The sequence below is a fragment of the Gambusia affinis genome, linkage group LG09, assembly GCF_019740435.1.
Source record: "Gambusia affinis linkage group LG09, SWU_Gaff_1.0, whole genome shotgun sequence".
NCBI classification, from domain to species: Eukaryota; Metazoa; Chordata; class Actinopteri; order Cyprinodontiformes; family Poeciliidae; genus Gambusia; species Gambusia affinis.
The window spans coordinates 21,721,489-21,748,466 of record NC_057876.1 but is presented as its reverse complement, the minus strand read 5'-3'; the positions used below and the strand labels follow the sequence as shown (position 1 = coordinate 21,748,466).

General features: G+C 36.8%; 2 protein-coding genes and 1 non-coding gene across 6 annotated transcripts in view; 2 read left to right on the top strand and 1 right to left on the bottom strand.

The window, feature by feature from the left end:
- Positions 1–506: 506 nt before the first annotated feature.
- LOC122837477 (ubiquitin-conjugating enzyme E2 A) lies at positions 507–7,599 on the bottom strand. Its single transcript, XM_044127833.1, has 6 exons — positions 7,386–7,599; positions 5,424–5,504; positions 4,002–4,027; positions 3,732–3,821; positions 3,564–3,652; positions 507–1,518 (listed from the first exon to the last, which is right to left on the bottom strand). Exons 1-6 carry the CDS (start codon positions 7,427–7,429, stop codon positions 1,390–1,392), a joined length of 459 nt encoding a protein of 152 aa, XP_043983768.1. The 5' UTR covers positions 7,430–7,599; the 3' UTR covers positions 507–1,389.
- Positions 7,600–8,855: 1,256 nt separating this feature from the next.
- On the top strand, positions 8,856–8,927 carry trnae-uuc. Its single transcript has one exon. It is a non-coding gene; the product is annotated as a tRNA-Glu (tRNA).
- A 167-nt stretch (positions 8,928–9,094) lies between these two features.
- The window catches only part of elf1 (E74-like ETS transcription factor 1), a 59,116-nt gene continuing 41,232 nt past the window's right edge, over positions 9,095–26,978 (top strand). Inside the window, exons 1-2 of one of the 4 annotated variants that reach the window (XM_044126577.1) lie at positions 9,095–9,247; positions 9,477–9,733. The gene's annotated coding sequence lies outside the window, so the exon portion shown is untranslated. Of the gene's footprint in view, positions 9,734–26,978 lie in introns of all 4 variants that reach the window. The other 3 variants (XM_044126576.1, XM_044126578.1, XM_044126575.1) reach the window with 3 other exon arrangements.

Genomic DNA, 26,978 nt, shown 5'->3' with positions numbered 1-26,978 from the left:
ATCTTCGTTGCATTCTGTCTCGAGGCGGTTTATGGTTTATTCTATGGATTCTACCGTTAACTAGATGCAAATGAGCTAGCTAGTTAGCTTTTCTGCGTCGGTCATGAGTAAGTTCAAATATATCGCTTGTTTTCGCCACTTGCTCACTTCTGCTTCATACAACGGAGTATTAAAGCCACTCGAAGGAAACATAATTACATTTGCAGAAAGACGTCAATAAATTACTTTACTCTTATTTTGACTTTATTCTTGTAATATGACGTATCAGACGAGTTTATTGGCGTATTTTTCTTTCTCAGTATAACCCGAGTGCTACGTCCGTTTCAAAACCGTAAGATCCTACTTGCATTCTGTGCCAAAAACAAAACCTCAGCTTGGCACTACGGGGTATTTTACGATGCTTGCAATATCGCAGATAGGAAGCATTAATTAATTAATTTTTTGACTTGTTGAAACCTGCAGATACTCTGATATTTATGTACTGATGTAAAAAAAAAATAATCGCGAAGAGTTGCATATTTATTTTATTTACAAGATAATGTACAGTTTGTTACATGGGTTACCAGTGCTGTGTAATCTGAAAAGACACCAATGCTTGCCAAAGTGTAATCAGATTTGATAGTTATAGGATTGTAAAAATAGCATAGAAATGTAAGAACCTTTTTTTATGGCTCTTAACCCATAAAAAAGTAATGCGCCCTCCAGAATGTGGTAAAAGATAAACCTACATATGCAGGTCAAATGGGTTGAACCTTGTGAAACTGTAAAAACAGTAAGGATGCTAAAATTCTGCTTTTCAGAGGAGCAGGAGGCAAGATTTTAGAATCAAAAAAGGCAGGGCTCTACAGAAAAATTTAAAAACTGACCCTAAAAGGCATCTGTTGAGTAATAAGAAGGAGTGACAGTCATATTTGGTAAAATTTTTTTTATCCCTCCAAGGCTTTCAATGTGCAGACAAAAAAAAGAAAGGGAGGTGAGGGGTTTTCATGTTGTTGGCCCATTGAAAATTAACTGCTTTATTTTCTGTGAATATAAACTGGCAGTATTTACAAACCAAACAGCCCTACATACCTGATGTATGAATTACCAAGCAGAGGTTTGACAATTCAGACGGGCTATTGCGTGTTGAAAAAGAAAACAGGCGTATAGGAAGTAACCCAGAGATAACAAGGTACATTAACTTTTAACTCTGCTCCTGTCAAACAACAGCATTCGGCAGCAGTGAATGCCACAGCACTACAGCATACAAACTTAGCAACAGTAAGGGGACAAAGTATACTGGAGGATCTCAAAAGGTGCGTCGTTGTGTCTGTGTTTCTGATGTCTTCTCGATTGGTGGTTTCTCTCGATTCTGTGGTGCACACTGTTCATGTGCCCGTTGATTAGGTGTCAACAGTCACGCCAACTCTGTTCAACAATAGCAGAAACCCTCTTCTCATACTCCCGCTTGTTTTCCTGGTAAAGCTGGGCTGCTTGGCTGTTGGCTGGACTGTTTGGGTTTGGCTCATCCAGTAAAGACTAAATATACAGAGAACATCAGCTGTTTAGTGTTCAAGCCAATACATAGCTTCCGCAAGTCTGAACCGGAAGTGATTCGTGTCACTGAACCGCCATCTTGTTAGCCAAGTGAACCATGGCTGCGAGACGAAAAGAAATCATTTTGACACTGTTGACCAATGAGCAAAAGAAAGACATAAACAAAATGATTGCCCTTGGACCCGTATGAGAGGAGAATGAAAATATGTCAGACGATGTGGACATGCTGCCTCCGATCTCATACTAAGAAATAGTTCACCATTTAGTGAACATGAAGATTGTGACAACCATGGAGGAACTTTCCAGCCTGAAGTCAATATTTAAATGGATCTGTAAAGGATGTACAAACTCTTGACATGAATAACAAAGTTCTGGTGACTGGCAGAGCAAGTTTGTAGTAAACATGTAGGCTACATGTTTATCTCAGCTTGCAGATAAAAGCTACATTAGCTCTGCTCATTTTCTTAACTTGGAAGTAAGTACTAAATATCACTGATATTTCTTAGTATTACACAGCGGTGAGTAAAGTACTCAAAACCCTATCCAGTAATAGTTGTAATGTACTTGTATTCATTATAAATTAGATAGGAACAAGGTGAAAGCTAGTGTTAAGCTTGTGGCTTGTTTATTGTTGTCATAGCAACTCATGACAGTTACAGATTTCAAGAATGCCATCAGCTACAAGTTCCCATAAGTAATGTATTCATATAAACATATATGAATAGTTCTCATGTGATGTCACGCCTCTGGTAACTTTGCAGCTGACAGCCATCTTGGTAGGTATCCATGACAACTGCCATGAGTTGCTATGACAACCAGTGATGTCAGTAACGCGTTAATTTGTAACGCGTTACTGACATCGGACCACTTTTTTCAGTAACGAGTAATCTAACGCGTTGCTATTTCAAATCGAGTAGTCAGACTACAGTTACTTATGTTATTTAATCGCGTCTTGTCGGTGACCGACGTCTATGGAACTATTTTGAGTTTCTGTCACAAGTCCGATTATTATAAACGGGCAGATTTAATGAGTGGCTTTTGAACGTGAAGTTACTCATTTGGGTTTGGAAATAAGCAGACTCATAATAAATCCCAGAATTTGTCCGTCATTAAGGGAGTCTTACTCAGTCTCTCCCTGCCCATCATTTCCCGGATGATCCGTCCCGCTGGGTCTTTGTTAATGTCAAGTTAATATATTACCTCTGAATGACATCGAGCTTCGCGTTACGCTCCAGAAAACTGCAAACATCGAGACTAATATGAACAGCGCAATAAACGTGAAAACAGCCACGAATAAACGTGTCCGTAGTTGGCAATAATTAGAATGGCAAGTTAACGCCACTATAATTATTAATATTAAGATAAGTGTCACAAATCTGTGCAGCCATCTGAGCTGTGGAGCTGCGAGGGAACGCAGAACCTGCAGATGGGGGGTTGGGGGGCTTTACAATCCTTCTTAGAGTTTTCCAGACAACAGTGGACCACACAAATTACTCAGGTTTTTTATTTTTTTTGTACTGTTTTTTCTACAATCTCCTCTTCAGTTCAACCTTATCAGTGGAGACACATTGTTGATGCTACCATTATAAAATAGCTTACAATAAAAAATTGGCAAAGCTCAATGTGATTTTCACAGGAGGCGGAGCGTTGTTGTTAGCAGCTACTGAAAGTAACTAAAAAGTTACTTTTAGTGTAACTTAGTTACTTTCCAAATCAAGTAGTCAGTAATCTAACTAAGTTACTTTTTCAAGGAGTAATCAGTAGTCCAATTAAAGTTACTTTTTCAAAGTAACTATGCCAACACTGATGACAACAATAAACTCAGAATGTGTAGAGATTTTGTTGATAGAAATTCTTTTGCACGTTGGTCAAGAGTGTCAATATAGTTTTTATTTCTTGGTCTTGAAGCCATGGGTCACCTATGCTTTTCCTACCAAGATGGCTGCTCAGTGGCTCAGACCACTTCCGGTTCAGGTTAAACTTGAAGGTTTTATACTCAGCTGTATGGTTCTGTAAAGTTGTATTACCTGTATTGAAGTTAAGATAGAAGAAACATCATAGGTTGGACTCCAGCGATTCTGAAGTATATCTAAGCATATGCTCCCGTCTGCATACACTGCAAAAAAAAAAAAAAAAAAAAAAGCATTTTTTACTTTAAGCTTTCAGTTTATCTAAGATTTAAGGAAATAACATACCATTAGGATGGAACATTTTGGAGACAAATCTCACTGTTGGAGGTTTATTAGGATATTCTTCTGTGAATTCAATGGTAAGTTTGAAGGTTCCTGAAGGAAAGAATTGTAAACTGAAATTAAGAATTTAAAATTAATTTATTTTGTGTTTTATTAAAATTCTCCAAACGGACACCAACTTTATTTCTGTGTGTAATATTTACAACAATTTAAAGACTTTAAATTGAGTATTTTTTTCAATGTTTTAAGAAGATAAATAATAAAAATACATACCATCTTCAAAAGGTGTTCCCTCTGGCCTATAAAAATAAGAAACCAGATATGTTATATATCATTTTCCAAATGTCTGGCCAACTCCAGTCATCAGCAGTAACAGTTTGTTATCCACTGACATTGAATGGATAACAGTTATTACACCATATAACTGTTATATAAAAGAGTGTTGCATCAAAACATAACTGCAGGGTGAAAGAAACGAAGTTCAATAGCAAGGTTAATAGAGATTGGCGAAAGTCCTGAATGTTTCCATTTGTGACGTCAGCTGGTTTGGAAATCACCTTAATTAACATCTGCAATTGAAGATTAGCAACAAATGCTTCTCTGACATTTTAGCTGGAGCTTTCTTTCCTTCTTGACATTCTGTTAACGTTTTTATTGCTCCAGACGAGCAAAAATACTTTTAGAAAGACTCACAACCAAAATTCATCTGGAATCAAAGGAGCAGTATTTCCACACACTGCTTCTGGTTTTTAGCAGTCACTTTTTCTTAGCATTATTTGCTATTATCAAGTCTTAACACCAAATATAAACATCAGGATTTTAATTTCATACTTTCATATTGATGGCAGCCCCAAACAATTACTACTACTTATCTTATTAGCGAAGCACCAATCGTTTTTTTTTTCTTTCTTTACAGTCGATACCAATTTTCAGCTAGCTATTAGGAAATATTTTTAGTGGATAGCCATGGTGCGGACACTAAAACAGTGCAGCCAATCACTCTTAATAAATGTACTAAAGTTTGCAAACCACAAGCAGAAAGCCTGAACAATTGAATTTCTAAGCTTGTTAGTGGACGTTTTTCCTCAACCAAAAAGCGTAAGTACATGTGATTATCACTGTAATTGTACGTACTTATAAAGCCATTTGTTTTAAATAAAATAAATGGTACATTTTGCATAAAGTTTTTGTGGCAATTGCTAGGCCTGTTGCAATGAGCAATAAATTAATTAATCGCATGATAATTTAAAACAAGCTCAATAATTTCCATTTGCATGATTTATCATTTTTCTCTTTCTGTCAAAAACTGAATGATAAAAGTCTTCAGTCTGGTTCTTTGGTCTCAACCATTCCTTCTTTGAAGGATCATTTAGTTTCAGAGACGTAATAATTCATCTTGTTTGTTTCTGTTGTTTTATTTAGTTTGGATACTTAAAATGTTTTGTAGTTTCAGAATTAAATGCTCATCAGAATTTAAATAATGGAAATGGCATCCTTATGGCATCATTATTATGCCCTTTCCATTACATTACTTGAAAATGGACACAACACAATACTATTATTGTCGCGTTTTCAGAAAACATAATTTTTCAATATGGTCTGATGAGTACCGATTAGGATCATTCAAGGGGAAATCGGCTGATCGATTGGTGCATCTCTACTGTTGATAACCTAGATTTTATCTGATTCACTTACCCGAAAATGACTGCGTTCCAAACCATGATATTATTTTCTGATGGGGCTCCGCTGACTCCAGCTGGGGGATCCTCCTGCAGCCTGAATACAAACACAACAACATCAGAATATGTTCATAGAGAAATAGAATCAATCACTGCTGCATTATGTTTCTTTGGTATGAATAATAAAATTTCTAATGGAGCTTATAATGGGTATAAAATATTAAGTAGTGTTTATCCTAAAATAACCTTGTAAGACTGACGCTACTGGTCAAAACCAATTGCACTCAGAACATGTTTTGAGATAATACTGTGTGCTTTTGTTGAGATAGATATAAATGTGATGTCCTGTCCAGCACTAATAGGAGAGAAAATAGACTTTTAGCTGAATAAAAAGGACTAATAACTTACTGTGACCTCTGAATAATAATATTTTAACCATCTCTTCTATCAATCATAATAGGCAAAGATCATATCACCGACTTCAATATCTCTCTTTAATGATACAGCTAGACAGACTTAAAAAGAAGTGGTAAAAGCAAATAAAATGGGTTAGCAGTGCTTGCCTACAGGACATGTTACTGTGGAATATGGTCACTAGTTGCATTTCCACTGAACACATAATTGTGCAATTTGACATTTTGAAAATAAATTTGATAACTGGAAACACACCAGTGTCAAAAAAAAACTTTTTCTCATAAAAGGTTTTGGTGATACGATGATGTGTTTTTTTTCTTGGCTGTATTCAAGTTGATTTATTTCACAAAACTGCTATGGAAGCACTTTTATTTGCACTATTTGAGTAACATAATTAACAACAGATGTTGCCACTAGCAAACCCTGAAGACAAGAGAAAGTAGTTGGATGATGGTGTAGCATGTTTTATAATAACTTACCTTGTGAACAAACGTATTCACGTGTGACTTTAATTGCGTTTCGTATTTAACGGACACACCGTAATTGCGAAATATTGACAAAGTTTTGGGCACATTTGTAATTGAAATCCAGTGTCTAGTGTCCTGAAATTTTCTTCTCTTCAGAATATAAGACTGACTGCTACTGGGAATCCTTTGAAGATAATTGAAGAATGAGAGTTGCTACTTTTAATTTTCTATTGGGATAAATAAAGTATTTTTATTGAATAGGGATAACATTAATGAAAAACACAACTATGTCCAATTGAAACTTATGCATTTTTTTGTGATTTGGGGCATCAACCTTTTGCAGGTTGGGGACATACATCACCCCAAAGTATTAGTTTTAAGAAAAGCCTTTTGACCTGAAAATACCACTCACTTAGTATTCTTCAAGGTAAACAGACTTAGTTAAGCCTGTAAAAGAACTATGTAACAGAGATTTCTACTGTGGAGCCAAACTGGTTCAGATCGTTAAATATGTGGTCGTTAGTGGATTCTAACTGGAACATACGTAGATTAACCATGTGCCACAGATAGCTGTGCTTAGTGAGTGCAGGTGTTCAGTCTCTACATGGCAGATGGTTGCTGATCCCCAACCTTAAGCGATGATCTATCAAGGCCCGGGTTAGGGCAGAAGCAACCTTTCCTCTAGCTGAAGGACCATATGGCCACTGACTTCAACTACACCCGCGCATCTGTTCAAGTCTCCGGGAAACGTATATACTTTTTTTTCTTTTTTTTAAAAGGCTATATTTGTGGCTCGTACACCATCAAAAGCAATGGTGTACGAATTACACAACGTAGACGTTACAACCACAATCTGGTTTGCTTACGCCGGTAGAAGCGGACCTGTTGGTTAAACGTTACGAACAGTTTCCTATTAAACTAAACTGTAATTACAAACAAGTAACACTAACTATAAGATACATTTAGTTGACATTTACAGATCTGTTTGACTATTGACTATTTTGTTGTTTACGTTGTATTTGTCACTTGAGCTAATGCTAAAAAAAAAGCTTCAGGATGCTAATGTTAGCTACTTCTGTTCCTCCCCTATAACTTACCGTTTAAAGTCTCTCATTAAACGTCGTCGTGCTGGAGTTGACATCGTATTAATATGAAAACTAAGGCCTCCCCAAACAAACAAAAGAGCTCAAAAGATAGCAAGGTCTTCCGTAAGGTGTTATATTTCCTCAACTGATAGCTGGGCAGCCAACGTTTGCTACTAGTTTGACAAATAGTTGGCTGCCTCTCGTCTGTGACGATACCATTTACACCACGGTGGGGAGGTTGCGTTTGATAACATTTTAATATTATATGGCAACAAGATCACAAAACAGTGTAGTATGAATAAGTTAAAATATGTAGAATTACAGTATATTTTTCTGAAGCTAGACTAAAATCCTTATTGTTTTAACTAGAGCATTTTTAAATCAGTCGAGGAACCCTATCTTTTCAGTTGGATAGCTCCAAATAAATTACGTCATATGTTTGCTACCATGTTTCGTTTTGTTGGGGAAGCAAAAAGCATTCAGCGACCCACTATAGCTTCACAGTTTAAATGGCCCTCATTTACATTAGTTAATATTTTCTCTTTGTCAACTTAAACAGTTCATGCACAGTCTACTCAACTGTCTTAACAGAAAAATGTTTCTAGTTTCTGTATGTAGTACCTGTGAAAGACCACAAGATGGTGCTAGGACCCATGTATTCGTGTATCGTAGTTACCCGATAGACCAGGGGTGTCAAAGTCAAATGGACGGAGGGCCAAATAAAAAATTTAGCTACAAGCCGAGGGCCGGACTGATCGAATGTTCATTGAGATTTTTTTAAATGACGCATTTGGTCTAGTGCAGCGGACCGGGAATCATGCGCGTTGTGAGGATCGAACGGGGGTGTGCGCGCGATGTGAGGATCGAAATCTCGCATTTTTTCAGACGGGGTGCCGGCTTGCTGCGGGCCGGTTCTAATATCATCCCAGGGGCCGTAGAAAATCTTCTCGCGGGCCGGATGTGGCCCGCGGGCCTTGACTCTGACATATGTGCGATAGACTGTACTTCAGCGCATTCGCCATGTTGTGAGTGGCTTACAAAGTAATTTTTTGTAATAAAAGTTATAAAGTTTACGTTTAACTAATCTTCATGCTTTTGAAATGCGTAGAAAAATGTTTTTCAACTATTAATATTAGTGATGAGACAAAATGAACAATATCTGCATTTCAAAATAGAACAGGACAATCAGAATGAAATACAATGTGGTTATAAGGCACATAAACATACCTTAATTTATTTCTAAAACTATATAGGAAACACATTGAATACTTAAATCAATCAGAATTATAAAGCTGAATTTATTTGAACTATTCTGATTTTGTCACAAAATATTTTAGGGTTAGATGTAAGACTTTTATTCTTGTTTTAAAAATATATTTAAAACGTGATCAAATGTGCTCACTCTCTTTAGACCTACTTGAACAATTCAAAACTACACGTATAATCTTTCAAAAACCTTAGCTGTTGTCTAGCATGTACGGGTCCCATATGGTCTAGCGGTTAGGATTCCTGGTTTTCACCCAGGCGGCCCGGGTTCGACTCCCGGTATGGGAACTTTCCTTTTCATTCTTAAGTAACAATTATTTTAAAATCTTATCCATGACGTAGCATAGCAGCAGTCGGATGATGTTCAAATATCACCCTTTAATGTTTTCCGAGGAAGGAAAATCCCCACAGACCCCGCCCGTTCAGGAATTATCGTGTATTACCCTCATCCCACATTGGACATTCATTCCCGGAAGATGCACATTACCAGTTGTTTCTCTCTGTGTCAGTTCTTATCAGCCAGCGGAGTACAGGCGAGGAAAGCAAACGGCACTTGCGTCCTCAAAATACGCGTTCGAGCCTACCAGTTTTCAAATGAACACCTGCGAGTGAGTAACGTTTCATAAAACGGTTTTATTGTCCAGCCTGTTTGATGTTAATCTCCCGTTAATGACTTAAAATCCCTGTTTTTTGTTCCGTATTTTTAAGGAAGCGGGATATGATGTAAAATAAAAAGTAACTTAATTTCAACGCTGAACCTGTCGTGCTCTCTCGGTGCTGACAGGCGAACTTGCAGGGCTTTTGCCAAACTTTGTTGTCGGGCCAATTATTTCCCAGGAAAATGTGACTGCTAGGAATTCCCCACGCATCAGCAGCCTCTGTCGGAGAAAACCGCGACCTTGTGTCAGGAAGCACACGAAAGCAGCAACGGGAGGGTAAAATCTGACGGCTGCCAGAGCGATGATGTAGCTTTTTGCACAGTTACAGCCTGCCGAGTCGTACTGAAAGGAGTCATTATGTATTTGGACGCTTTATGATGTGAAGTACCTGTAGAAAGCCCGGATTGTGCTTCAGTGATGACATCTTCTTCCGAGGTAAGAACAAACAGGATTTAAATACAATCTTCCATGTTGGTGTGACTGTTTGCTGGGAAGTTGATTTGGGTTAGTATTTTTTTTATTATCTAGTGGGGAATAAAATGTGAAGTCTAAAGGTTGAGTAAGTTGCTATCAAGACTTACTTGTGAATGCTACAAGTACAAAACTCTGTGTGCTGTTAAATTAATGTGAGTGAGATCAAAAGATGTTGTTAATAACCAGCCGGAGTACACCAGCCTGAAGGTCTTTCCCCACACTACTCCATAGATTACAGCGACTCCCCTTTGTGTCAGTCAGCTGGCATGTGACCACAGTGAGACCACGCTGAAAAGTCTCTGCACTTCTTATAGCAGTCACAAGTCACAGAAGAATACGGCTGTTGTTTTGTCTCTCAGTTGCTCATTATTTGAAGGGAGTGTTTTGTTATGAGCAGTATACAGTTGTGTTGACCTGGTCAGAGGCAGCGCCTTGCAAGAGTCTTCACTCCCCTTCAACTTTTCATCATTTTTGGTACAATGTTTAGCATTTTGTGGGATGTTGGGTGTAAGTTAAGGAGTTTCTGGAAGTGTTGGAGCATTAAAACAAAGTTATGTTCCTTAACTTTATTCAAGTACACAAAAACTGAATGTCTGGGCCTAAAGAGAAATGGTTAAGAGTCAGCGCACACCTTCTGCTTTTACCTAGAAACTAGTGATCAGAACGGAAACCTCGTAGTGATGGATTCAGAAATAAACATTCAGAGACACATAAATATAATTACAAAGTCAGTCTTATATCACCTCAGGAACATTTCCAGGAATGAAAAAACTAATGTCTAGGCGTGCATCGATTGCAGTTTTCTGGCCTATCACCGATTACCGATCTTTAATAAGGCTAACCTGCCGATTTTGACTTTGGCTAGTACTGACTTTTTTGTCTGAAATGTTGCTAAATATAGCAAGAAAGTCACTGATTTGCAAACAGTTATTATTGTAAACTGCAAACATGCAAACAAGACCTTTTGCAAAGTCAAAGGACAGAGTGGTTGATTTTTTAGACATTTGCCAATATAGATACGATCTGTGGATAAGATTGTCACAAATTTAAGTGTTGGCCGATCACCGATATCCCAAAATTAAGGAAGCTGGGGCCGATCATTGGTGCACTCCTACTAATGTCCCAACAAGATCTTGAGAGATCTGTTGTTGTTGTATCAACCTTTCAGACCACTCAGGTCTTCTGGTTCTGGTGAACTCTGGACCCCCAGAAACAGAATCAAACATGGAGAAGCAGCATAGAGTTTTTATGTTTCTCTCATCTGAAACAAACATCCAGAAAACTGCAAAACAGCCGAAATTAAGTTAATTTAAATCAAGACTAAAACCAATTTGCTCATTTGCCTTCCCAACTGAATCATGATTAGTTTTAGTATTTAGTCTAAATTTTTATTACTTTCCTGTATTATATCACTACAACATAATGTTTGTTTTTTATATTTTAATCATGTTAAGCAATTTGGATAGCATTGTTGCTCAAATAAACTTGCCCTGCCTTAGCAATTACAATCGTATTCCAGCTAAAACACACTAATGTGTAATTGTGTTCTAATTTCTAAATATTTTAAGATATAAAGTGCTCTGTATTCAGCCCCCTTTACTCTAATTCCCATAAATAAAATTGGTTGATTTTGTTGAAAATACGTGGGCCAAATTTAGACCCAATTGGGATTAATCGGTGAAGTCAGAGAGAATCCAGAGTTCTCTAAAATCAGATTGATGGAATAATTAGGACTGTGCATCACCCTAAACTCACCATCCCTCGTCATAAAACATGGTAGAGGCTGAATCATGCTGTGGGAATGTTTTTGTTTTCACCTGGTTTTTGTTGAGTGAAATGGTGTAAAACCTTTTAGCGTTTGCAAGAGATTCAAGTCGCCTTCAGTTAGGACAAAATCACATTTATGTTTCTGGTGGTAACATGAAAAAATATGGAAAAGTAAAAGTTTCCATTACTATATAAAGTATAAAGTTGACCATCCAGCTTTATTTAAAAGCAAGAAATAAAAACCTGCTAGGTGATGCAGAATGTGTCACTCTTTCCTTTAGACCACATATGTCACCGGGCCACATCCGGCCCGCGAGAAGATTTTCTACGGCCCCTGGGATGATCTTGATTTATTATTAGAACCGGCCCGCAGCAAGCCGGCACCCCGTCTGAAAAAATGCGAGATGCACAACCCCCCCCCGTTCTATCAGTCCGCAGGAAATTTGCTTGGGCGGTCCGCTGCACTAGACCAAATGCGTCATTTAAAAAAATCTCAATGAACATTCGATCAGTCCGGCCCTCGGCTTGTAGCTAAATTTTTTATTTGGCCCTCCGTCCATTTGACTTTGACACCCCTGCTTTAGACCATTCCAGGCTGAACATATTGACTAAAACTCAAAGACGCGATCAGATCACATCTATGAGAAAAATGCTTTGCGTTTTCTACAAATGCATGTCTGAAATGCTTTTTTCATACTGTTCATCCACCCTGATCTGTGGGGAGTCAAAATGTTTGCCAGATGTTTACATTTTTGGGCTGAGATGCTTGTATCCTGGGACAGACAAACAGCGTTTCATTGGCTGGCCAGGGTTGCTCACTTCAGAGCAGGCAGTCGTGACGCAGAGGGAAGGGAGGAGAGTTACGAAATGTTAGTTTTACCGTCCCACTAGAGAGAGGACCAGCCGTCCGACCCACCGCCCCTCCACCGACCCCTCCCTTCCCGTTAGTCCCTCTGAAGTCTTCCCATGGTGGGAACACTGGCAGACCCGGTGGATAATTGGAAACTTCAGTCCCCAGAAAACAATTATCAAGGCTTTCCAAATATACTCCACCATGAGGTCATCCTGTTTGTTTCAATCGTTTGCCCTTGCTTTAGGAACGTCTTGCCACACTGCTGCCCACACACCAGCCCCTCCTTCGCCCCATTCCTTTCTGCTTTGATAGCTTTGGGTTTGCAGGAAAACAGCCTCGGACCAGTGGATTGTGAGTGCGGAGGCCAGAACAGTTCCTGGTATCCTCCTCATCCTGGCACCGTTTTGTCTTTGGCAGCAGTCTGAGCTGCTCCGACTCGTTCTGATGACCCAGGACAGCAGCAGCGAAGAGCTGCCGCTCTCTTTTTCATGGCGAAGGGTTCCTCAGACATCAGACACCTCTTCTTGCTGAAGATGTACCCGCCCGCCTTAATGGGCCTTGATATTGATTCAACTCCACAAAAAGCAGAACTGGGCTTTTATCCCATGTAGAAAGCAGCACTCCAGTTCCACAAATGCTTTCAGGGAAGCCTTGTAAGAGATGGGAAAGACTACAGCTGTTTCTTTTGCAAGTTGCTGTGTGGTAATGTTTGAAATGGAGGTGCAGAAAAAAATCGATTCTATAGAGAATCACAATTCCTAGTCCTTGGTAGACCTTTTGCAATAAATCAATTAATCACATGCTAAATTAAAACAAACTCAGTCATTTCCATTTGCATGGCTATTTATTTTTCTTTTCTCTCTTTCCACTAAAAACTGGATGACAAAAGTCTTTGGTTTGGTGTTTTGGTCTCAACTAGCCCCTTTTTTTTCCAAGGATAATTCTGTTTACATAGACTTCTTAATTCATTTTATTTATTTCTGTTGCTTTATGTATTTTGAATATTTAAAATGTCTTCCAGTTCCGGTGTTAAATGTTCAGTAGAATTTAAAGGTTATTGATATTTGAGAGGCTGTACTTGCATTATTATGCCATTCTGTTATATTACTTGAAAATGGTCTCAAAATAATAATAATATTGTTTATCGCAATAACGTCCGGGAGGATTTATTGCCCAGCAAAATTTGTTATCGTAACAGACCTCATCCTGTGAATTCTGAATCAATGCTTAATTTATTTTGTAAAATAATATTTTGAATAATTCCTGGATAATTTTTTAAAGTAAAAGTCAGACAGCTAAGCTAGGCTAATTCGGGTAATTTAAGTTACAGAATTTATATGCATGAACTTGTTTTTGCTTAAATATAAACTGATGTAATTTGACACAGACTGGAACTTTATAGAATACATAGCTCTCATGTGACGTCACACATCCGGGAACTTTGTAGCTAACAGCCATCTTGGTAGGAATCCGTAACTAACTGGAGTTGCTATGACGACAAAAAATGAGCCACATGCTAGATAGAACTAGCTCTATCTAATTTACAAACAATATAAGTACATTATAAACGTTACTCGATTATAGTTTTTGAGCACTCTTTGTTGGTCTCGAAGCTATAGTTTATCAATTCTTTGCACTCCTCCTGCCTACCAAGATGGCAGTACAGTGGTGTGAATCACTTCTTGGAAGCACATATTGTTTTAAATAAATGTTTTATTTGAGTAAACTGTTTCAGAATTGAAAATAGTTTCTGAATTGAATCATCAACCTAAAAATCAGAACCAAATCAAATTGCTAGGATCTATCAGTAAATCTCACACTTTATATGTGATTTTATGTACTTTGGTTAATTAATTGTAAATGTGAAATTTATAGTGCTGAAACGATTAATTATTAGATGACTTGTGATGAATGGATTATTGAAATATTCATCAAATAATTTAGCAATCGATTAATCGTTAACTGGAGCAAACAGACTTCTCAGAGAAAAATTTACATTAAAAAAATTAACATTAAAGATTAAAAAAGACCATTTTTGTCTATAAACATGTTAAACTCAAGTGGCAGTTTTAGTTTAACCCAGTTCAAATTCTGTAAAAATTAAACACCTTTTGCTATCCCGTTATGGATAAAAAAGCTTTTCACATGTTGATCATTTTAGCTGCAAAGAATCAAGAGCTATATTATTTCATTTTAGGCATTAGAATGTTTATTGTATTTTAAAAAGGAATTGAAGTGTTTATAAGTTTATAACTTGTTCATGCTATTCCATGCCATATATTTGAATCTGTATTTTCCAGGTCATTAATGTGGAAATAAGTGTCATTTGGCATCTTAAGAATAACCACAAGATGGCAATGTTCATATGCTGTGACTAAACAGCCAGTCATGAGATGGCTGAAGCCTCAAACCACTCGCTGAAAGGCAGGAACCGACTTGTGAAAAGAGAAATAAAACTATTGAACTTCCGCTTTCTACGTGTAAAAAAAAAAATTACCCTTTTCTGGGCTTATTTCTGTTAGCAGATGGGAGGGGGAAACGTTTGCAAAGTTCCCTAATCGTAAACTGCTGTAAAACGAACCCAAGCTTTTTTCTTCTTCTTTATTTAACACCTGACGATCACCTTGTCGGACATGTTTGATAGCAGCGGCAGCAGCGCGCGCTCTCTGACCGAACATGACGTCAGAGGGAAAGGAGCGAGAGAGAAGGGGAAATTCCACCTGTCGTTTCTTCCTGTCTCACTAGCATGTGATACGGACGAGTCATCGAGCCTCCTTTGCTCCACGAATCCGTACCTTGCTATGATGTAATCCTGTGAAAGCACTCAGAGCTATTTTTAGCTGGAAAAAATGTGGAAAACTTGACTGGTATTGTAGGAATCGGCTGATGATAGTAAAGTTTGTTTTGTGAGGTCAGAGTGACTTCCCTTCATGGTGAAATCAGATAAAGTGGTTCTAATAATAATCTAATAGCACAAAGCAACATCTCACTAAAGGGAGACAATGATATTTGTTCTTTTTTATTGAACCGTTTTCATCCTCTTAGAAAATGGGTTCTGTCTCTTTAAGGATGACCTCTATTCTGATTGGTCACTCAGGCTGTACCTGTTTTCTGCTCTGTAGGCGTGACGTGCCTGTTTTAGACCTCTATAAAGGAGTCTGATGAGCTGTTAGTAGGTCAGTGTAACTTTTGCTCTGTTTTCTTACACTTCTCTTTTGTTTCTGTTCCCTTTTTTTAAAACCCCCCCCAGAGGCTCAATATATGTAAGAAACATACAACGGAGTATTAGGGTCATGCTAAGAAAATTAAAGATATAAAAGTATAAGAATAAAGTTGTACAGGAATGAATACATGTTCATACAAGAATAAAGTTGTTGTATGATGAGAATAACGTCATAAATTTAGACTTTATTCTCTTAATATTGTAACTTAATTCATAAAATATTATGACCTCATATTATCAACTTTTTCTTGTATCATTTCAACTTTTTTCTTGAAATATTATGATCCTATGCTTGAAATATATTATGACTTTATTCTCAAAGGAATTATTACTATATTCTTTAAATATTATGACTTTATTCTCGAAATATTCTTAATTTATTCTAACGAGTAAAAAAATTTCCTGGCCGTCTTGGAATGTTAAGTGGAGTTTTTGGAGATTAAACATGCAACCCAGAGAGTGTAATGCCATCAGACACCGTGCATCTGTGGCATCTAGGGAGCTTAGAGGCTGGGAAAGCACCTTAAACCTGTTTGCAAATTTCTTGAATCATTCGTAACGAGTGTTTTAAAGGGACAGTATCATGTAAAATCAAATTTTTTTTAGCTTTGCATCATGTAATAATATTATTCCCTCATCAAAAACATACCTGGAGTGTTGCTTTCATTCTTTAATGTGTTTAATGTCCTTTAATCTCCATGGCAACCATTCAGCTGTGCAAAACCTAATGCCACCTTTGAGCCGTGGCTCCTCGTCGGAGCTGCGGCACAGAGCCTCCCCTGTGACTCCCCTACTCAGCTCCTTCAGACTAGCCAGCAGCAAGTAGCAAACACCTGGTGGAACTGCTCATTATATGAGCTACTTCTCAGTGCAACTCTGGTAAAAACGTTGTTAAAGAGTAAATAGACTAGCAATGTTGTGTTGACTTTCTGGAGGCGGAGTTCAGAAAGAGCAGGAGGTTTTAAAGAGGCAGAGGCCCAATTTCAAGATGTTAAATCATAAAGTAAAATCTGTGTTGTCATATTTGATATATATAGCATTTTTTAAACAACTGAAGGTAAGATAGTTACTTGATTGCGCTCTAAAATGGCAATACGAGTCTGAAAAACACATAATTACAAGGCTGTGTCACTTGTTCAAGGTTGTGATTTTCTGAAGGATTGACAAAAACATGTAAAAAACCCAAAATCTTACCAAGTATTTTGATCTAGTTTCTAGTGCAAATATCTTAATTTCGTTGAGATAAGACAAAACTAACTTACAAGTAACTCTTTAGCAAGTTACAGGAGCTTGTTTTGAGTGAATTATTCCTAAACATTGATGAAAAAGTATTAGTTCCACTTGCAGATTATTTTACTTCTAACAAGATATTTATAAGTGAATTAATCTCCCAGTAGAACTAGTACTTTTTCATCAATATTAACCAAACAAACTCCTATCTTGCTGAACAGCTACTTGTATGCCTGTTTTGTCTTATTTAAAGTTTACTAAAATATTTCCACTAGAATTGTTTTTTGTGTTTTTGCAGTGAACATTTTAAAAACAAGATGACCTCTCATTGTTAATCCTCAACTGGATGAAATGGCTGAACAAGTTATCCCAATATAAGCAGTTCATACCAGTTGATGTCTGTAATTGTCTTTCAGTAATTATTGTTTTTTGTTTTGTTTTAAATATATGAAATATTGTGAAACTGGTGATATGACCTCTACTGGTTTATCCAGTTTTCACTCCACACCATTGTTTATTTTTAAACAGTTATCAGGCACTGTGGCAAAACGGTTAAATACTGCTGTGCAAGTTACTCAACATGTTGTTGCTAGGTAACCAAAGAATGAGTGAGTTGCTAGGTAACCAAAGAGGGAGTGAGTTAGTTGATTCCACCAACCTTGTTTAGGAACTGAAGCCTTTTCCTCTGCCTACATCTCCCAGAATGCTGTGCAGTTCTGGATTGGAGTTCAGTGAATGTTCTGTATATTGTATTTTGAATATTTTATCAGATGTACTAGTTAGTGATATTGATCACGTGTCTGTCGCAATACATATTGCTGCTGAGAACAAGGATTGTTTGTCGTGAACACACACTGAGCCGTGCCTCAGTGTGTGACTTTGTTTGCAGGGAGGATGCTGTTGGCCCTCTCAGCATGCTGACATCATGAGACCAGCTAACCGCATTACTGCAATATATTTATGGTGCTCGCTGTGGTCCTAGCAGGTCCGCCAGCGTATTGAGCTGTATCTCTGATGTTCATGTAATCCCATTAAGGAGTGGCTGAGTTTGTAATGTTCTAGCTCGCTGCTGTTTCAAGGCACAAAATAGTTCCTTGCGAAAATAGAAGCTGTCTTTGTCTGCAGCTTCAGCACATAATGGCTTTTCAGCCTGTTATTCTTTGTGTCTGCTTGGAGGTAATGAGGCAGTTGTGAGTGGATCATGAAGGCTTCTCCTGAGTCAGCTCAGTGCGGATTTACACTGAGCTTTGTCTGAAGATGCCACACGATCTGTCTGCTTTGCACTCCCAAGTAATGTTACAAACTTCAAGCAAAGACAGCTTTTAGAATGGATAATGAGCTTTAGCTGATTTATTTTTTTGTATCTGGTGAAATGCTTTTCAGCCCCTTTTTTAGGACAAGATGTTCTCAGACTTGGTTAATTATTTAAGTATACAGAAGCTACGCTGCAAAAACACAATCTTACCATGTAATTTCGGTCTAGATTTTAGTGCAAATATTTTAGTACACTTGAAATAAGACAAAACTAACTTACAAATAACACAGGAGCGTGTAGGACACAGAGGGTAACCCAAAAATTAAAACATGATTTTGCATGTTTGCTTTATTGGAAGATATGGATCAAGTTTCCTTTTTTTGTTGTTGTCTAAACAAATGTATTCTCAATTATAAGAACAGGATTTGGATCACTTTCTTTTATGACTGGACAATAAATCAATAACAATATATTGCGATAGACATAGACATGTGATCAATATCAATAGATAATACACCTGATAGTTTATATTCTCAATGTTGAATATTTTAACTGTTCTGGGAGCATTCTGGGAGATGTAGGCAGAGGAAAAGGCTTTAGCTGCCAAACAAGGTTGGTGGAATCAACTAACTCACTCACTCTTTGGTTACCTAGCAACAAAGCTGTTGCTAGGTAACTTGCACAGCAGCAGTTGAATGTTCCGTCACTGTGTCTAATATCTGCCTAAGAATAATAAAAAATAATGACTTGGAGGGAAAACTGGATAAAGCAGAAAAGGTCACCCCACCAGTTAGGCAGTATTTCAGATAATTAAAACAAAAATATTAACTATTATCAATAACAACTTTTTCAAGTGTTTCAGCCATACTTTCTTTTAAATCTCTTCCTATATTTAGTTGAGTTTAATTAAATGAAATAACGGCTCATTTTGGTGCAGCAAAGTCAGATTTTCAGTAAAAGTTTCTGGATAAACGTGGTTAAACTTATAAAAGCTTGGTTATAAAAAAGAAAATACTTTGAGTTGTATTTAACATTATATTGGTACTCTACGGATGTCATGGCGTTTGAGGAATAATGAGTCGAAACTACAGCATTGCAGTGGTCTGTGTTTTTTTTGTTTGCGTAATCAACAAAAAAAAAAAAAAACAGCCTGATGGAAATAGTCTTTGTTTGTTATACCTGCATGAGAAGCAGCTCGATGTGATGAATGACGTAACGCGGCGATTCGTCTGACTGACGGCAGCTCAAATGGCCCTCAGAGGTGAGACGTTCACGTTGTGGATCTTGGCCTGCTCCTCGTCTTTAATTATTGATGTGATGCTGTCTGCATGTGTGTGAATGTGGAATGAGCAGCAGTAAACCCAATACTATCTTATCTCTGTTTATAAAAACTACAGCATGGTGGATTTTTAAACATATTTTCACAGGCCTTCAGGTTTATTGATACAACAAAATGGAGCGTACAATGAAAACTGTTGAAATTCCCCTTATGTTTTATGTATTCAGACCACTTAAACTTCTACTTTTTGTCTTGTTACAACCACAAACCTTCAGGTGTTTTATTGGGATTTTATGTGAGAGGCCTTGACAAAGTAGTGGATAATTGTTGAAGTGGACTGGAAATGCCAGCTGTTCTGCTATCTTTTCTTTTTTTGTAATTATTTTTGTGATTTTTTTCTTTCAGTAATTTTTTTTTGCAATCACATGCATTGATTTTGTGGTGGTACTTCAGAATATTTTTATAAATATTTTGAATTTTTCAATATTTTTTCCCTATTAAACCTCTTCCAGAATCTAAAAATAGAACCCTAAGCATTTAAAAAATAAGTCACTGCAAAAATATAAAATCCTCCAAGTATTTTTGACCTAGTTTCTAGTGCAAACATCTGAGTAAACTTGAAATAAAACAAAACTAACTTACAAGTACCTTTTTGTGAAGATATAGGAGGTTGTTTTGTATCAATAATTTATCAATATTGATGAAAAAATACTAGTTTCACTGACAGATTGTTCACTTATAACAAGAAAGTTTTTCCTTTTGTTTTAAGTGAAATAATCTCCCAGTGGAAATAAAGCTGGGTTGCTAGGTGACGGGCTGGGCTTGGGTGCCGTTGCTAGGTAACACAGCCAGTGGAACTAGCAAGGGCGTCACTTTTAACACGGGAAAAAATTTGTGAAATAATCTGCCAGTGGAACTAATACTTTTTTGTTTTTATCAGTATTTAACTTTACTTACTTTTATGTCTTTCTGAAAAGTTACTTGCAAATTATTGTGTCTTATTTCAAGTGTGCTAAGAAAAATGCACAAGAATTAAATTAAAATAGTTGGTAATATTTTGCGTTTTTTCAATAAAATATATTTAAAATAACCATATGCACTTTCCTTCCACTGTCTAATGTTGCAGCTCTGTCATAAAATCCCAGTAAATTACAAAATGTTTGCTTTAACATGTGAAAATGTTTCTGTATCTTCTAGAATTGATTTGCATGTTTGTGCATTATTCATATCGCATAATACTGAGAGCATGGCCAGGTAAGCCGAACGCTGCCACAGGCATGTGATCTTTGCATCGCTCTCTGCTCAGAGGTGCTAATGAATGATTCACACTCTGCTGAATGTTGTCTTTCTTCCAGCGGTTCCCACACACACAGCTCCTTGTTGGGTCTCTCTATCTCCATCAGGACACTGAATCATCTCAGCTCAAGACTAAACTACGCACAGTCACTGTCCGAGAATGATAAACCAGATCACACTAGAGCTGCCGGATTGCTGAACCAACTAGATTGTTGTGACAAAACGTGTGACCCCAGCCGGCTGGCATGCTGCGTAGCTTGTTTGACCTCCAATCTTCTACAATAATCTGGAATTGAAGTGTTTTCTCACTCAATAATTTTTACCCCATCAGCGAAGTGAAGTGAAATATCTCACTGCTGCCCAGGTTTTGACCTCATTTGGGGTCTCCTGTATGATCCACCTCTGTCTCATTAGACGACTAACTGCCTCGGTAGAAATATTTACAGCTCTGATTTGAGCGTCGTATGACCTCTGAGCTGCACAAATACACGAATGTCCTCCAAACGCCCCCATATCTCACACTGAAGGATTTTCTCCTGATATCTGAAAGCTTGTTGAGAGTTGTAGTGTTTACCAAAACTCTGCTTGGGAATTAAATTTATGTTTTAGTTTGACGCTCAGACGTTTGTCTGAAACAGAGATCAGGAAGAGGAAGCATTGAATTTTCGGCTTATTTCAGGGATACTTTTAAGAATAAATAACAGTAATCTTTAGCAGGCATTTATTGTATTGTTTATCATTTATCATGATTATCGTCGCTATGATAAATTCTAATTGATGTTTGAAACTCCCCAAAACAGTTTTCTCCACTTCTTGTTCAATGAAAGCATCAATCACATTCTAATAAATTACATTTTAGTGATGCAAATCGCCCCAGTTTATGTGGCTGGTGTCCTAAAAGCACATTACAGGGAATGTTTTTCAAGTATTTGTGGGGCTATAATTGCTCTATCACAGCTTTACAGTTGCCTAAAAAACATGTAATAAATAGTTTATTGTCACTTTTATTGTCATATTGTCCTTTACTCATCATAGGGTGATATGAGTTAAAAATAAAATCAGATTTTTTTTAATACCAGATCCGATTTTAATCAATTTTTGTTTTTGTTTTTTTTTTTGCTCCTTCCTTTCTAAAAGAGAAATTACAAATGACAGAAAATAAAAGTGGCTTTTATTTCAATCATTCAGTATTGAATGATTGAACATGAGAATTTTGTTGTATTACTTTATTTTCATATTACAACTGTACATCACTTTATTTTCCTAAAAAAATATCTTTGTCCCATGCTTGTGTTTTGTTGTAGAGTTGAAGCTCTTAAACATGCTTGTCAAACAAGATGGCCGCCTTGAGCGTGCTGACTTCACTCTGAACTATGAAAACCCAAGAAGCGAATTGTGAAACAAAGTTCAGATCTTCCCAAAATTTTTATCTTCAACAACCAAAAATTTGATTAATCTATTTAAATTGATTCATTGCCCAGTCCTAATTTAGCTTCTGAAACAGTTGAGGAAAAAAACCCAACTAAATAACACTCATAGATTATTGATTTAAAATGCATTACAAAAGTTTTCATATTCCTTAAACCTTTTCAGATTTGATCACATTACATCCACAAGCTTCAGTGTACTTTATCAGCATTTAATAATCATACTCATCATGATTATTAGTTATCATCTTGATGAGTATGATTATTACTCATCATGTTCATAACGAGTATTAATGTGACCAACCGTCTCAGATGGGACGTTTTAAACCTACTCATGTGCAGGTCTTCCTGTTAATATACTGTAATTTACATGAGTAAAACTCTTCCTTTTCTTCTTCTCTTATGTTGTTTTGGGCACCAAAACTGGCTCCAGCCCTGGGGCCCTTGTTCTCTTAAATCTGGCCCTGCTTCCTCTTAATTCATGCATTACTTCACGTTGAACTGTCACTTAAAATTCCAGCAACTTATGTTGAAGTTTGTGATTGATTTGGAACAAATTGCATTGAACAATAAACTACTACACCCAAGTGCTTTATTAAAAACTAATTTGAATAATCTTTCCATCTGAATTTGGCACCCAACGATGGCTCTAGTTTGTGTTGATCAAATTAGGCAGTTTTTCCCTGCTTTGTTTTCTGTTTGCTGATGGCCTCTGCTTTTCACAGCAAGAGTAAGATGTGAGCTGATTGTCATTGTTTTGCCCTCTCAGGTAGTCTGCACAATCTGTGCACTGATCGCACATCAAGGCTCGCTCTTTGTCTGCTCTGGTTGGTACGCTGCCGTAGAGAGAACAAAGTAGAACAAAAATGCAGCGTGTGATACAGGGCTTTTTGTGATTTCACACAGAGGTTGGGTTTCTTTTTATCCCACTGACACGTTTCCAGGAAAAAGCCACTTGAACATCTTCACTTTTATTGCCTTTGTCACGTTGCCTTTCAAAGTTCAGCAGAGATCGGGTTTGTTGTGCTAATGGGGGGAAATTACAAAGGATAACTTGGAAGGGTTGTAAGTTGGTGGCAGATAAAAACTAATTTTTCTGTTGTTTTTTAAAAAGTAACACTTAATTCTTCTGGATTTCATAAAATGTGGGAGTTTACTCCAGATTTGGTTTAGTGGGGCTGCAAACTACTGACCCACAGGATATTAAAGATTAATAATGTTCTGCTGCTTTTGCATAGTATCCAAAAATATTCTTGATATCTATAAGGAATTTTTTTTCCTTTGCGTCTCTTTATTAATCCAACACAGATATTTCCACATACAAATTTAAAAAACGTTCGAAACAAACGAAATGAATGAATGAACGTGGCATTATTAATATTCTTTTTTTCACTGTCCACATTGAAAACACAAAATTATGTCAAATACTTTTATTCTAGTTTCTACTACACGCACATTAGTACATTGAACTCATAACATAAACGATTATATTAGTGAAATAATCTGCTAGTGGAACTAAAACTTCATCTTTAATCAATATTAGGGAATTATTGACTTAACACAAGCTTCTATATATTCCCAGAAAGATACGTGAAAGTGTCTTATTTCAAGTGTACTAAGATATTTAAACTAAAACTTAGACCAAAATACTTGGTAAGATTTTGTGTTTTTTACTGTGAAAGTTTTAAATATTGTCTTTTTTCTAATTTTTTACCTGATTCTGGTATAGCTGGTAGATCAGAATAACATACCATAAACAAACCAAAACATCCATTAATGTAGCAAAATAGTTACTTACAGCAATTATTGCAATAATAATTAATGATGTATGGAAACAAAGTTCCCCAGTTGGTTCTGAGAACATTTAATATAAAAGTGTTTGGGGTTTAAACATGGAAATGGATGGATGAATAAATGAATGAATGAACAGTTATATGGATGAACAGAAGGATTAATAATCCCTTGGAAAATGTAATTGTAATGTAAAATGAAAAGTAATCACTCCGTACTTTTCAAACTGCTTAAAACTGATATGCCTGTAAATATCTAAATGGCTTTTAACAATAATCAGGTCATGACATTTTTCTTCACAGATTTGTCTGTATATATTAAATATGATGATGATATTTACTGGAAGAACAACACACTGTAATCGAGCCAAAACTGGACAAGAAAGGAAACATTTTGCATTTATGATTATTAAAAAATTTATTCTGTACATATGTTGTACTTCTAACTCCTCAAGTGGCTTTTAGCTTCACACAGTTCAAATCATGTAAAAAATAAAATAAAATCTCCTACCGATCACCTTTTTCCATATAATTATTACTCTGTTAATCCAAAAAAAGTAATCAAGAGATTAGCTGCACTGATGTCAGGTCGAGCAGGAAGGTCTGAGCTTTTCACATGTTGATGTTAGAAATATGGTTTTTGATACAAAATGATCAAGCATTCACTAAATTAAGGCAATAAAATATTTATTTGCTTATTTAAAAAGGGAGTTAGGCTTTAATATATTTCTAACTTTGTTTAAAAAAAAAGGCTTAAATAAAAATAATTGCAAAATGTTCCAATGTTTTTATCTGATTAATCATCAGAAAAATCTGTAACTAAAATAATCGCTGGCTGCAGTGAGAGCTGAGGCGTTTAGTATGTTAGTTTCTCTTTAAAAGTCGACCCATCTGTTCTTTCATCACTTTACCAAATTAGGTTTAATATCTTTATATAAATAATTCACTTCTGGCTCCGTCAAATATAGTTTGTTTTTCCCGTGTGAAGACGCAGAGAGCGCTCGACGCTCTGACCACAAGACCACCCCTTCCTGTTTGCTGAAATTCACTTCTGATGAAAGATTATTTTCATTATCTTCTACTAAGTTAACTTTGACACAATATTATATAAGCAATTTTCTTTTTTCTTTCTGATCACATCTGTGATGGGCTCTGAATGTTTTATAGGTCAAATATGTAACATTTTTTGGTAAACATGAGGAAGAGAGACAGTTTGCTCCTCCTCTGTCTGTCAAATGTTTCAGTTCTTTATTTTCACGATTTGTTTGTTGTTATTGCATGAAAGCAAAATGCTTTAAACACTCAGGAATTATGTAAAATATATAAAATATAACAGTTTTCAGTAGATACAAAATCACTTGCCACTTTATGAGGGTCAGCTGTGGGTTAATGCCAATCAATCAGCCAATCACATGGCGGCAACTCAAGTATTTAAGCATAAAGATGTTTGAATCAAACATAAGAATGAGGAAGAAAAAGGATTTAACTGACTTTTAAAAGTAAGATGATTGTTGTTGTTTCCAGTCGGGCTGGTCAGAAACCACTGCTCTACTGGGATTTTTATTTATTCACAATCATCTCTCTGGCTTACAGAAGATGAAAAGTCCAGTAAAGCCTGTAAATATGACTCAGAAGCTCAGATAACGAATATTTGCTCGAAACTTATCTGGAAAACTATCTCTGAATGCACAAGTTGAAGCCAAGAAGCAGATGGGCTACAGCAGCAGATCACCACACCGAGCGGCTCGGTTTAGCTGCGGTTACAGGTTCAGCAGAAATTCACAAAAACAAATTCTCCAAATGCTGCCTGATGACTGAGTCTCAGTTCAGGCAGTAAAGAGAGAATTTGGTGTAAATGACATGAAATATTATCTTTTTTGTTCTCCAGTCTAGTTTTTATGTTTTGTTTCACCCCTAACCTTGTCTGGAATATTTTTGTTTATCGCTCATAATCCATGTTTAGCGCCCCCTACATGTGTGGAGGAATAAAAAACAGCATTCTGAGACACTTTAATGTTTCTGTGTGGATAAAAACAGGATTATAATAGTTTTGGGTAAATCAGTTAGTTTTAATTAGTACGTTTTCTAGTTTTTATTACTTTTTTGTTTAGTTTCTATTAGTTGTAGTAGTAGATGCGGCCACGCAGATTAACTCTGTCTGACTAAATAGACAAAGCATTTGGTTTGGTGTTTAGTGTAACTGGAAAAATAATACTAAAAATAATAATGAAATAATTTAAAACCAGCGTGAAGCGTGACTACGAGGTGAGTGTGAAGCTCCTCACCGGGCCGAACCTCCATGATCAGGTTAGCGCTGGTTCATTAACCACTAACGTAGTGACCAACCGGGACCAGACATAAACTTTACAGGGAAGACGGAGCCACACGCTGAGCTCCCTGTTGAGGTGGAAACGCAGCGTATAATTGTTCGTTCACAAAGATAAGTCATTCTTACCACTTATTCAACGCACCTCTGAAGGCGCCACTACAAGTTATTCTTGCGGTTCACACAGAGCTAATGCGGTTTTAAACTCCCACCTTTCTCCAAAGAAACATAATTCCTCACAGGAAGTTGATGTAAATATCCACACAGGTATATTTACATCAAGGTCATCATCTGGGGTCATGCTCACTAGCCTTAGCATTCACAACATGCTATGCTAGCTGCAATGTAGCAGAAAGGAAGTGGGGTGAGGAAAAGAGGAGACGAGCAGCGCCACATTAGATTGTGATTGACAGCGCTAAGACCCGCCCCCTCGCTCTTATTGGTTGTTTCTTGCACTGGGAGATCGATTTTTTCCACAGATCATCTGTCCCATACCAAACTGTGAAACTATGTACAAAAATATAATTTTATAAACTGCACATTGCAGCTTTGATAAAAATATTTTCAGTTTTTGTTATTTTGTTAGTTTTAGTTCATTTTAATAACCTTAATAGTAAGTGATCGTAGACAATATTTTTTTGAAAATGGGCGCATAATAAAACTACATCACCAAACTGATTAATTTAAATCCTCAGAATGCCTTTTTCATATTTTAAAGGGATGTATCGCTCTCATGCTGATTTTAGTCACCTGCTTGGCC